Source organism: Gymnoscopelus microlampas (genome assembly GCF_963454915.1).
Source record: "Gymnoscopelus microlampas genome assembly, chromosome: 4".
Classification (NCBI taxonomy): Eukaryota; Metazoa; Chordata; class Actinopteri; order Myctophiformes; family Myctophidae; genus Gymnoscopelus; species Gymnoscopelus microlampas.
In genome coordinates this window covers 23,568,056-23,581,833 of record NC_139941.1, presented here as the reverse complement: position 1 = coordinate 23,581,833, position 13,778 = coordinate 23,568,056, and the positions used below count along the sequence as shown (strand labels likewise).

At 42.4% G+C, this 13,778-nt stretch overlaps 1 protein-coding gene across 1 annotated transcript; it reads left to right on the top strand.

The window, feature by feature from the left end:
• Window positions 1-10,718: 10,718 nt before the first annotated feature.
• ptger4a (prostaglandin E receptor 4 (subtype EP4) a) lies at window positions 10,719-12,797 on the top strand (the record flags this gene model as incomplete). The annotated part of the gene is made up of 2 exons (XM_084054923.1): window positions 10,719-11,516; window positions 12,207-12,797. 2 exons carry the CDS (start codon window positions 10,719-10,721, stop codon window positions 12,795-12,797), a joined length of 1,389 nt encoding a protein of 462 aa, XP_083911049.1.
• Window positions 12,798-13,778: the final 981 nt, after the last annotated feature.

The following is a 13,778-nucleotide window of genomic DNA, read 5'->3' as shown; positions in this document are numbered from 1 at the left end:
TTTGGGGGAGGGGACGGGGTAAATGTGGGGAAACTCACAGCTGGTGATAATCATGTTTTATTTGAGATACGTAAATGTTCCAAACTCAACAAGAGAAGAGACAGGCATTACGATAATATCTGACATGGATCCTGGACACACAGACCGGTTGTTGTCCAAGACACTTGGTGTACTGGAAATGCTGTACTGGAAATGCTGTACTGGAAATGCCTGTTGGTGGAAAATGCTTGCTCAAATACATTGGTTTGCTCTCGAGGAAGAATCTCTAATAAAGTCAGCACTTCTCCATCAAATTGTTAGCTACAATGAGTACCCTCCATTCTGAACAGTATGTTCTCTAAAATGATTAATGAACTAATTATCCTGTTGGCTAGATATATATGTATAAATACATACACATGCACACACGCATGAACACACACATTCTCTCTATCTCTCTCACACACACACACACACACACACACACACACACACACACACACACACACACACACACACACACACACACACACACACACACACACACACACACACACACACACACACACACACACACACACACACAAACACACACACACACACACACACACACACACACACACTCCTAACTGCTGCTCTTAACCCTTTGTGGCATATAATTGACATTCTCACTGTTGTACTTGTCCGAATATACAGGATGGTGAATATTTTTTTACCAAGATGTTTTTTTTTCTGTAATACAATGGCTTCCAAAACATACTTTTCTTCTGCTGCAGTATGTAAATGTAGCCTTTCATATATTTCTCCTCTTCTGTTTGAACTAAAGTCAACAGGAACAGTCAACAGATTTGTCTATTTTTTATTTATAGGTGTGAGTCATATGAGGGATAACTAAGAACACCATATGTCTTTGTTCCATTTGACAGATACCCGTACAAGATGTTGCTGGCTGTCTTGTTCTTGGCTGGCCTGTGCACAGCCCAACTCTCTAGAGAAAGATAATGTTTATTAATATTTCATTATTCATCAAGGAGACAGCAACATGTTTAACATTTTAAACCTCTCAGAGAGATATAAGTGAAAACAAATAAGGTCTAATTTCTCTGATATTTTGCTTGGGGGATATGGATGATTTTTATGTGTTCTGACACGGGCATATTGCTTTCTTTTGTTATGCATTAATAAAGAGCACAGTCATAGGGGAATAATTAGAAATTAGATCACTTCACAGTCTGATTAATTTGCTTGTTATCTGACTGAAGATCTGAAGTGACAGTAATGTATAATCTTTTCAACCGATCGCAAATTTTAAACATTTTACAAAACTGCTAAATAAATGTTAGCGTATAGCCTATTATAAACAAAGATCTAGTAAATCATTAGGGAATACTGTAGGCTAGGCCCTATGCCGTAGGCCTATTTATGCTCCGTCATGCGCCAAGAATATCAGACCTACTGTATACTGTATGAGCTCAAAACGCGTTGCATCCACGCCTCATGCTACAAAGTATCGGGCATAAGTCAGACACAACTTATTAGGTGGTGATTGAGATGTATAGTAATCCCCAAGGCAAGGTTGACCCAGCAGTGGCTTGCTCAGGGTGAGGGCATGGGGGAGCAGTTTGAGGTTCTAGCTCAGGGGTACTTCACCAGGCGACACAAAGCATGGTTAATTCCCTGTGCTCAGTAGCTCAGGGACCTCTACCTCCTGAGCTACCGCGTAAAATGACTCACTAAATGCTTCAAATAATAAAAATAAACTTTGGGACTTTGGGAAAGAATGTTGATTCAACCCTGAGTTGACACTGATGGAAGACCACTATACTTCCCCCAAACTGTGACGATACACAGTGAAAACAGAGATTTTTTAACTGAACTCAGAGTTAACCACTTAAGTCAGTACAGTATCACACAATAATTGTACGTTTTTTAAATAAAAAACGGAGTAGAGAATAAGATACAGTTACATGAACATAACATTGAACCTTTCAATTGCATGAGTTAAGATACCACATATAGTGCAATCCATAGAATCACAGTACAATCACAGAATCATCCATTAACATAAGAAACTAAATGCCACAGTGAGGAGGCCGGGGAGGTGGAGGGAATTTGAACACTGGCAGCTGTAGGCCTACGACAAGCTGTGACAGCTAAGCACAGCTTGTCATAGGGGAATAATTAGAAATTAGATAACTTCGCGGTCTGATTAATTTGCTTGTTATCTGACTGAAGATCTGAAGTGACAGTAATGTACTTATACTCTTAGATAAGATATAGTAAATCATTAGGGAATACTGTAGGCTAGGCCCTATGCCATATAGGCCTATTTATGCTCCCTCATGTGCCAGAAATATCGGACCTATGAGCTCAAAACGCGTCACATCCACGCCTCATGCTATAAAGTATCGGGCATGGAGAGACAGACTGACTTGTGGGTATGTATGAATTAACTTGTTAGCGAATGAATGGGGGGAAGAGTGGGCTAGCAATGTACACCTCTTGCCTTCCATGCCTACCTGAACTATCGCTACGCTGGATTTTAGAAAATGTTCACCTATAATGAGCATGACATGCCCAAAATAGGAACGCCAGGTTGAAAGTGGTTAAAATGAACACTCCAGATTTTACTATGTATGTACTGTAGGGACTCATGCATGGCTCAGGTGCGCTACAGTTGGCTACACCCCTCAGAATAGTCACGTCCCTGTCGTCCTACTGCCCCAGTGACCAGTAGTGATGCAAGTCAAGTTGTCGTGCGTCACGTACCGTAATCCTCATCCGAACAGAACAGAACCCTCACATTTGCATAGCTCATCAACTAAACACGTAGCTATAGTGGGTAGAGAGGCCGTCCGGTAATAAGAAAGTCACGCAGTTCGCCTCACAGTCTTACCAGTATACTGCATACAGTTGATGTGTACCTGAGCAAGACACAAAACCACTTAGAGCTCCCCTGCCTCTGAACAGCCATCAGCGGGGTGAAGCTCGAATTCAAATTCCCACAGGATTAATAAGGGTCTACCTTCTTCTAACTTGGCTTGTGTCCATTGCATACCACAGGCACAGTGTGTGCTGGTGAAAAATAAGTACAGTAATTGCCAGCAGGATAATAGTGGAACTATACCAGATAAGAGCAAAGCTTAACTAAATAATAATGTATCAAACATGATGATTCATTTGGTTTGTATCCAACTGTAGACACACATTCAGTGTCAGCACAGAACCAGTTCCCATACTCATTACATGGAATATAAATGAGTTAATTAATCAGGAGTCAACATCAGCATGTAACAGTGAGTCTTATTTGGTTTGGCTGACATGCTTTGGTTTGCTCCTTTGAATGTTCTGGACTTTTTAATTAAGACCATTAAGACCTGAGGCTGATTCTACGAATGCCTTCTAAATCAGTGATTCTCAAACCTTTTCGTGCCAAGGACCCCCAAAATGATATGTATTTCGCCGCAGACCCCCCCCCCCCCGTCTGAAAATGGTTTGTGCCAGGGACCCCCAGAAGAGAAGATTTGTGTTAAAAGATTCAAAATTATTCCACATTTTTCAAACACTTTCAAGATTTTTTAATTTGAAAAGAATTTAAGTTGAAAAACTTATGTCGCTATATAGCTAAAATATAAAATGACACAGATGCTTTCCGTTTTTTGCATTTTTTGTTGCTTTTTCTGCCTATATTGATAGTTGTAAGTGGAGATGGACAGGAAACAGGGAAAGAGAGATGGGGAAAGACATGCAGTAAAGATTGTTTACAGCAGGCCTGGGCCGTGGCGTCGCGGTCCAGGCACCCTCGGTTTAAATCCCTTAACTGACAGCGTGTCGCGGGTTCGCGTCCCGTTCCCGACGACCTTTGCTGGGTGTCTTCCCCCATCTCTCTCCCCGTTTCCTGTCAGCCTACTTTCACTGTCCCTCTCCAAATAAAGCTATAAAAAGCCCAAAAAAAACCCTGAAAAAAAAAAAAAAAAAAAAAAAAGATTGTTTACAGCATGTCGGGACTCGAACCTGCGATGCACTGTCAGGCTACATTGGAGCCTAGATACCCGCTAAGCGGTCCAGGCCTGCTTTCCCGGTTTTCATGGGTTAAACTCTTCAACCCTATATATACACTTTGTTGACCGGATTCCTACTTGGCCTGATCCTTTTATCCCTCTACACAAAACCTCTTTGCTGAAAATACAGGATCTACAAGCTCACAACACAACGCGATGCGATGTGAGCCCATTTTCGCCAAATGTTTGCCTATCATGACATTCCCAGAATAGGGACGCTAGGGCTCATGTGGTTAATTCATGCATCATCAGCAGTAATACCCTGCGTACTTGTTCCCATCATGTTCTTCCGGAGCGGCCAAACCTCCGTGTCCTTGTAAAGATTAGCCATAACTGTCCGTAAGACCTAGCTCTCTACAGCATTGTCCCTGTTAATGATTACCAGGAGGCTTTATCCAATGTTCACTTGTACAACAACATAGAGTGCTTGGGTACTCACAGTTTCTCCATGGAATATAAACTGTTTGGTTTGACAGAATAACACTGGAATGAGGACTTCCTGTAAGGGTGCCATTTGGAGCCAATTAAGTGCGGCCACCTGGGTAGTTCATTCCCTCCTCAGGGGAAAACTGACCTTATGAGATGGAACTTTTGGTTAATGAATGAGATTCCTCAATATCATATTGAAATTTGATAAGCTTAAGTGTGCGTCCATATTGTTTGGAAGCCCCTTCGGTTGCACACCCTGGGGAATAAACTGTCCTTTCTGGGGTTGCTGTGTGTTGAGGGAGGGTTTTTTATCATAATGGAAAAGATGAAGTGTGGTTGTTAAAAGTATGCTGTCTCAAGTGCAAAATACAGATACCTCATAATAAACATGATATGTATTTTGATTCAAATGAGAGATGGGATAGAGTCTAATCTGATGACCTCATCAGCATTTAGAAACAAATACTACTCATGGTCTGATAACAAATTTGAGACACAGGGTTAGTATTTCCTTGCTGGCACGATGTCTCAAACTGTTCTTGCTGCCAATGCAAACAGTTTGATTCTTGATTCTTGATGCTGCAGTGTTGTCATGTTGTATGAGATAGCATACGGATGTTATCTAGGAGTTTACCAAAGCTCCTTGTAAACATACCCAAAAGCCCTTTATTTTCAATTGAAAAGAAAGGTGGACAGAGAGTGGACTCATCAACAATATGGTACTTCCAATACATTTTCCTTGTTTGTCTGGGTTGGAAGCCTGAAAACTGATTTAGGTAAATCCAATCGACTGAGTACACATCAACAAACAGACAAGACGGCTTCCTATCAAAGAAAAAGAAAGTCAGGTTCCCTGATAGGGATTTTAAATCTGCACTAGGCCTATGTGCTGTAAGTATTTCTTTTTTCTATCAATCCCAATCTCGAAACGGAATGAAAACGTTTAAGATCAGCCCCACATCCCCAATTAGAATCCTATAAATTTACTGTAGTGAGCTTCAGTCGTCTGGTACTGGTACACGCACCGGTGCAGGTTTCAGAACAGTTATGGTACGTCTTGCTATCACTGGGGGCTGCCAATCTACCGGTATGCAAAGTGTGAAAACATTGCAGTGCAGCTTATTTATTTTCTAATCATTTTTTCCCCCTTTTCTCCCAATTTTGTCGTTATGCCAATTTCTATTTCACTCATGTAGTCTTTGTCACTGCTACTCTGACTGGATGCTCTCGTGGATGGTGTAGAGACAACCATGCACCTCCTCCGATACATGTCACTAGCCCGCTTCTTTTTACCGCCCTGAGTCCCTGACTGAGGAATTTCGCCGGGAGGGCGTAATGTCATGCATGTGGAGGAACATGCTATGCTTTTCATATCCGCTGCCCACTGAACAGGCGCCAACTTGTAGGAATCTCTAATGCAACTACAGAAACACCCTCCCAACGCCAAGACGAATGCATCATGGAATATTCAAAACCAAGTCTCGGCAGTGGTGGGCAGGACCTTTACCCCTGTGCCACTCAGATGCCCATACACAGTGCTTTTGGTGGAAAAGTGCCATGTACATTACATGACAAGAAAGATATGTATTTGAAATTAGGCTTTTCTGGACATGGATCCATTATGTTATCAAGAGAGACAATTAGAAAACACGCACGCATGCGCGCGCGCGCGCACACACACACACACACACACACACACACACACACACACACACACACACACACACACACACACACACACACACACACACACACACACACACACACACACACACACACACACACACACACACACACACACACACACACACACACACACACACACACACACACACACACACACACACACACACACACACACACACACACACACACACACACACACATGGGGGCGGCCATAGCTGAGTGGTTAGTGAGTGCGCCTAGGGAGCCAGAGGCCCTGGTTGCCGCAGGTTCGATTCCAGGCCACGCCAGCATATGTGTCGATGAAATGAAATTTGTCCCTGAGCAAGGCTCTTAACCCCTAATTGCTCACAGGTTCTCATTGGAAACAAGCCCGCAAGGACTTTCATGAACGACCTGTTAAAAGGAATTATCCTAACACACACACACACACACACACTGAATGAGAAATGCTGTCCAGCAGATGTGCACTCGAGTAAGGCACCTCACCCCAAGTTGCTCCAGTTGAGCAAGTGGCCAAAAAGGCAAAAGCAGCGGTCTCTGTACTGGGAATCTCCCAGTTGTGCATTTGTTTAACCCAGTGATTCTCAAACATTTTTGTGTCAAGGACCCCCACTGTGAGAACCAATGGTTTATCCATATGAGTGTAAAGCAAAGTCTGCTACAGTGTGCCAGCCAGTCAGCCACATTCCCCTGTATAAATAAAGGATAATAAACACTTGTCTTAGGTGTGGACCCATCAGAGACAGACCTGCATTGCATAGTTTAAGAAACCCTAGACTAATTATACAACACATAATTATTCAACAGACTGAGAGTGTGGCTGCCAGATTCTCACAACCTAAACTACCATCACACACAAAACAGCCTTGAGCAACAAGCATGTGCATAATGCGCTGCAGAATCGACTGGTACACAAAGATTAAATAACCACTTTGAAAAGCATGCATCATGTGTACTTCCCTGAAAGTACCCAGAGCCATATTGTAGGCTTGGAATGGGGACAGGTAGCTCTCGCACCCATCCCACAAACAAGTGAATGTGTCTGTACATGTGTCTGTAACTGTCCATAGAAATGGAGTAATAACTGTGGTGTTCTGCTCAACATGCCGCTGTTGTGTTTTTTAAATAGGAAGGCCCATGACAAGCCCAGACCTACAGCATGCCTATAAATCAAAAGTCTCAACCCTAACATTAAAAGCAAAGACAGAGGCACTGTTGTGAAGGAATCACCCAGAGCTATACCTATCTACCGCTGTACACACAGTGTGCCACATATTTGTGGTTCTAGTTGTTCTCTCCCCTCTCATCTTCCCTCTTGTCCTAATAAGCAAGGTCGTTGTCAGACCCAAAACAACAACAAATGGAGAAAAGTCATCAGTGTGTGTTTTCCTCCAAGTGGAAAGGCTTAGAGGCTGCTTACGTTCTGTCAAAGTTTATTACCAGTTACGTTCAGAGTACATAGACCTCACAAACCCTGACAAACAATGTTGGGATTGTTTGGTGCAGGAATGAAAGCACCAGCTTTTCCCCCCTTTTTCTTCCTGTCTGTATCTATACAGACCATGTTGTCTCCTGTAAGCAATTGGATAAACAAGTCTCGCTACAAGTCCCACTTGACTGCACGATTATGTCTCTGAAGTCACAGTTACATTCTTTGAGCTATACACTGGTGGTCATAGGACCACACTGCAGGTTATCTGACTTCCACAAACAAATCCAGGAAAAGCACATTCATGAGAGGTGTAATCTTTCAAATCTACTTACAGAGCATTCTACCAAGGCCCCAAAACACACACGCATGCACGCTTACGCGCGCGCACGCACACACACACACACGCACGCACGCACGCACGCACGCACGCACGCACACGCACACGCACACGCACACGCACACACACACACACACACACACACACACACACACACACACACACACACACAGATGCACGCACACACACCCATACACAAACATGCATTTACTCATAAGCCTACCCAACAACAATATAACACTGGAATTCTTTTGGCACTATTTAATTGGGTGACATACAGTAATGTGGCCAATATCATGTACTTGCTGTAATAAAAAACGTCACAATCAGAAGGGACCTTTATGTGATTTTCCTTAGTAAGAAAAAAAAGAACATGCAGTACCATGTCAACATAGAAAGCAGCATGCATGTGTTGTGCATAGTGAGCCAGCGGGGTCAGTCTAGTGCAATGACGTCACACATGACGTGCTGAGCACTCAAGGTTTGTGTTCCTGGGAGTTCAACATATGTGGCTGTTGCACTGCAGCCCAGGTACTGTGCAGTAGGTACCTTCAGAACAAAAAACTGATGTGAATAATCCCATATGCCATAAACTCTGCTAAACCGGGAAAAGAAGCCTGGGTACCGAGGCTACTGCTATGATAACTTAACCACTTTCAACCTGATTTTGGGATAACAACATAATATTATAACAAAAGTATTTAAATCATACACATTTTACATTTTAGTGCTTCGCAATACAGATATTTGAAACAAGCATTTTTATTTTTTTTAAATCATAATTTTCCAAACTTTTCTAAATTCTCAAACATTTTCCAAAGTAGGGAAAATAGCATATTTTCGCTACTTTTGTGTGACACTGTCCTACAACAAAGTATAAAATAAGCCACATTAACCCTGGTGTCTATATTTTGGGCATGTCAGTATAGGAGGAAATGTTTAAAGAATTTTAAAAAATCTGTGTTGTTGTTTTCAAAAGTAGCAAAATGGTAGATCTGCAAGCTCACACCATGTAGTGAGCTTTTTGGATCTGCTATTCTTGCCATTTGTCGTTCAAAGAAGGAAGTGTTAATTCAGCAGTGTTCTTCAAACTCTACATTATGATTGTTTCAGTACTTTAACTTAAAAATGCATAATTTTGAAACGGGTACTTTATGTTATATAGTTCTCAAACCACCGACCACACAATTCACAACATCACATGGGGAACAACCTGCTGCACACTTTGCTGTTCGTTCTTTCCCATCCTGTCAAACCAGTTGCACCTCATCCACTTAGGCACTTGATGATTATTAGTACTTCAACCAACAAATTAGTTATTTCAAGGGCCATAATTAATTGTGTTTGAGACTTGTGTTTAATGTAACCCTTTAAGGGAAAGAATGAATAAAGGTATAGATATATTTCAAATATCGCACTGCGATCTGATAATATGGTTTGAGTATTTCAGCAAATTCAGTATCTGTATTTGGGACCGTAAGGTCTACATTGCATCAGACCTGGGCCAGGGGTATCGCTGACCCTCTGTCGCACACTGTGTTTATTTACTCTATGATAGTGGGGACAGAGGCAGACAGAATTATTACTGTAGTATTATGCTTGTCTCTGTGAGAGGGTATGAAGGTAAATGAAACAAGACTATTATGTTTATGTGATGACTCGCGCATAAAGGCATAATACTATGTTAAAGTAACTGGACTGAAATTGCAAAAAAATATAATTAACAGATCACTGATACAGTTAGTTTCTATAATCAAATGATTTATGCCAAATTATGGTTTATTATTAATGATTCCCATTAGTTTTATCATACTTATTTTAATTTACTACCAATATATATATAATGTTATACTGACTAGTTTTTGCATTTCTGTGCTGGTATCTTTGAAGAGTAGCAAGTGTATGTTTTGCATACAAAATAAATTGCTATCAGTGCATTCATACACAGGCCTATACATTTGGCCTGTTTGATTTCTTTTCTTTTCTTTTCTTTTCATTTCTTTAGTTTTCCCCCTTTATCTCAGCATCTAAATCATATATCTTGGCATGTTTTAGTGACAGTTTTTAATGAACCCTGACATGATTATTGTAATCATCACAGTAGCCTAGTGGGAGACAGGATGTGAATGCAGTCAAGGTTTTTTTCTGACAAGGGGGGGGGGGGTGACAGGCACTGTGTGTGTGTGTGTGTGTGTGTGTGTGTGTGTGTGTGTGTGTGTGTGTGTGTGTGTGTGTGTGTGTGTGTGTGTGTGTGTGTGTGTGTGTGTGTGTGTGTGTGTGTGTGTGTGTGTGTGTGTGTGTGTGTGTGTGCGTGCGTGCGTGCGTGCGTGCGTGCGTGCGTGCGTGCGTGCGTGCGTACACACACACACACACACACACACACACACACACACACACACACACACACAGGGGGCAGTGAAATAAAGGGGCGGGGACGACATTCTACAGAAGAGAACTTAGACAAAATTTCAATGAACTCAACTCACTTGTATTGTGGACCTCTGACTGACTTGATGTATTATGTCTCGGCGAGAAGGTTTATGTGTGGCAAACTTTACTGGGTGAGATTTGTCAGTAACGCCACAGTAACTAATGTGACTTCAGAAATATTCAGTCAACTTGGATGAAAGTTTTTGGTAAGTTAGTTTTTTAACAAAAAAACATTCTGTTGTGACAAACATTTAACAATGTGTGTCAGGTGTCGTCGCACTGGTGGCATTAAGGCACCTGTTGTAGAATGGAAATACTTTTTGACTTCTTGAGCTGTGCTTAAAAAAGGACACTAAAATAAAAAATGAGCAATCACTCAATGACAGGTAGGATCATGGTCCCGACCATACCGTCCATCATGTTTATCTTCGGTGTGGTCGGGAACCTCATCGCCATAGTGGTCCTGTGCAAATCGCGCAAAGAGCAGAAGGAGACCACGTTCTACACGCTGGTGTGTGGCCTGGCCGTCACGGACCTGCTGGGGACCCTGCTGGCCAGCCCGGTCACCATCGCCACCTACGTGAAGGGATCGTGGCCGGGAGGAGATCCACTGTGTCAGTACTTTGGCTTCACCTTGCTCTTCTTCTCCCTGGCCGGGCTGAGCATCATCTGCGCCATGTCGGTGGAGAGATACATGGCCATAAACCACGCGTATTTCTACAACGACTTCGTGGACCAGAGGCTGGCGGGGTTCACACTCCTGGCGATCTACGTCTCCAACGCGCTGTTCTGCGCGCTGCCCAGCATGGGCTTCGGACTGGTCAAATACCAGTACCCGAAAACCTGGTGCTTCGTAGACTGGCGGAGCAACATTCCCAGCCGCGCCGCGTTTTCCTTCCTTTACGCCGGGTTGAGCTCCGTGCTGATCCTCCTCACGGTGATCTTCAACGTGCTGGTGTGCGTGGCTCTGATCCGGATGCACCGGAGGTTCGTTCGCAGGATGTCGCTGGGTATCGATGTAGGGAGGAATGTAGGAGATCTGAGGAGGAGAGGAGGAGGAGGACGCAGCTCCTTCAGCCGCCTGGCCGGTGCAGAGATCCAGATGGTGATCCTGCTCATCGGCACGTCGGCCGTGGTGCTCGTCTGTTCCATTCCACTTGTGGTAAGTTTGTTTTCTTGGAATATGTATTGCACGCGTATTTTACGCACAAATGCGCGCATTTTATTATCTACCATGTAGATTAGAACGTTGCATTGTTTCACCTTTTATGTGTAAGAGTTATCTTAACCCCCATTTGTAAAGGACCACAATGGAAACAAGCCTCTGGCTTTATTGGTTTGTTTTTATCCCTTGTAATTTTAAGTCCAATACAATTTTCAATCAGTCAATCGATCATTTGATCAATCAATCAATCAATCAATCAATCAATCAATCAATCCTCTAATCAGGGGTCTTCACGTTTTTCAGGCCAAGGATCCCTTAGCTGAGAGAGAAGACAAATTGGGCCTTGTTCCCTCCATCTTCTGATTATTGTTTTATTTTTTTTATTTTTTTATGTATTTTCAGTAAGCCTTCTATGTAACTTGATAAGAGGCTTTCAAAGGTGTCTCTAAATTTAGCTGATTGTCTCACTCTCAGTTTTGAGACTATCTTAAGTATTCCATTGTTTTTTCTTTTGAGTCACTTTGATTCTAATTTAAGGATTAGACTTGGGTGATCATTTAAATAAAAAGAGCCACATAGGAAACACAACTGCACAAGTATGCACATACTTTTTCAACAATTAATCTCTAGGCATCCTGCTTTCGCCATATCATATACTGTAAACTGTATATATGTTTTGTCTTTCAGGCTCAGGTGTTTTGGAACCAGTTGTATAAGCCTCCCGACGAGCTAAGGCTGGAAAAGAATCCTGATCTGCGAGCGATTCGTTTCGCCTCCTTCAATCCCATCCTTGATCCCTGGATCTACATCCTGCTTCGCAAGGCTGTGTTTCTAAAGCTTCTGGAGAAAATCAAGTGCATCTTTTGTAAGATTGGAGCACGGGGACAACAAAGACCGGGACACTTCCACTGCATGGACACTCATCAGCTGTCCTCCATCATCTCTACTAAGGACACTCACACTTTGATGTCCCACGCTCTGAGAGATGGATCCATATCCAGCATCTCTCAGACCCTTCTCTACCTGCCCAAAGCAGGTGAAATGTACACTGGAAGCTGCCATCATTTAGAGGGACAGTTTGACTCTAGACCTCCTTCAGTCAGAGACTCCCAGTGCTCTTACTCGACAGAACAGGTCAGTGGTGAGGAGAAAGTAGAAAAGGAGAGTACAGATGTGATCAAGGACATCTCGGCTGTGACTGTTACGCAGTCATGCGCGAAAGACCAAGCACTTCAAGTGTCGCTCAGCACAGAGACAGTGGAAGAGAAATGCATCTGACAGCCTTTGTATTGTTTGAACTGAATTGCTGGTGAGGCTCATAAAAGACTGCAGTTGGTCAATGGTAACTTGTCAAACAAGACTGTTATTTCATTGAAAACCACTTAAGGGTTACTAAAAAAGGGTAAAACATATACAGCAAAATACATGTTGATATGTTGATACTGCAAAATTAGTCACGTATCCAAGTAACGGTTTTGGCACCAAGGTACCTCAATGATGGATAACTATCAATTTAACCCATTGAGTCCTGAGGCCGATTCTACAAAATGCCTTCTAAATCAGTAGTTCTCACACTTTCAAAAATAGCAGATGTACAAGCTCGCAGCGCGGCATGAAGTGACGTGCTGTGAACATGGCCTATTTCTGAATAGCCAACTCAAAAATCTAAAATGACACAGATGCTTTCCAGGTTTTAATGCCTATTTTTGTTATTTCGACCACAGCGGATGTTTGGATAGAGCTGGTGCATCTCTTCATGACTCAAGTGTCAATGACGGCAGAGCTGTCACTTTAACGTTAAATAATTGTGCTCTATCACTGTGGAAAACTTGAATGTGCTAAGTCCATATGGCCAGTAATCTAGAATGCCATGAGTCAGTATGCTCGTGGTCTTTATGGTAAATCATTGAATCTTGATGAGTAAGCGCTGGTATTTGTGCTGCCTTTGTATTGCTAACTAAGCATCAATTCATACTGTACTCTGTTTTACAGTAGTTTGATGCACATAACCTACAGTATGTTCCTTTAGTTCCATGACTAATGTACAGTGTGGTATCATGATGTGTCTCTGAAGAGTGGTGTTATTGTTCCACAGACTTGGAGTGCATACAAAATATGTAATCTCCATTGAACATGTTCCCTTTTCCATCTTCCAAGTGTACAATTATTGCCAGTGCCATAGTTATAAAAAGACTATATCATATGTCTGTTCGCAACGCTAGTGCTAAAGCATTAACATCTTTCCACTGCTACAGTGTT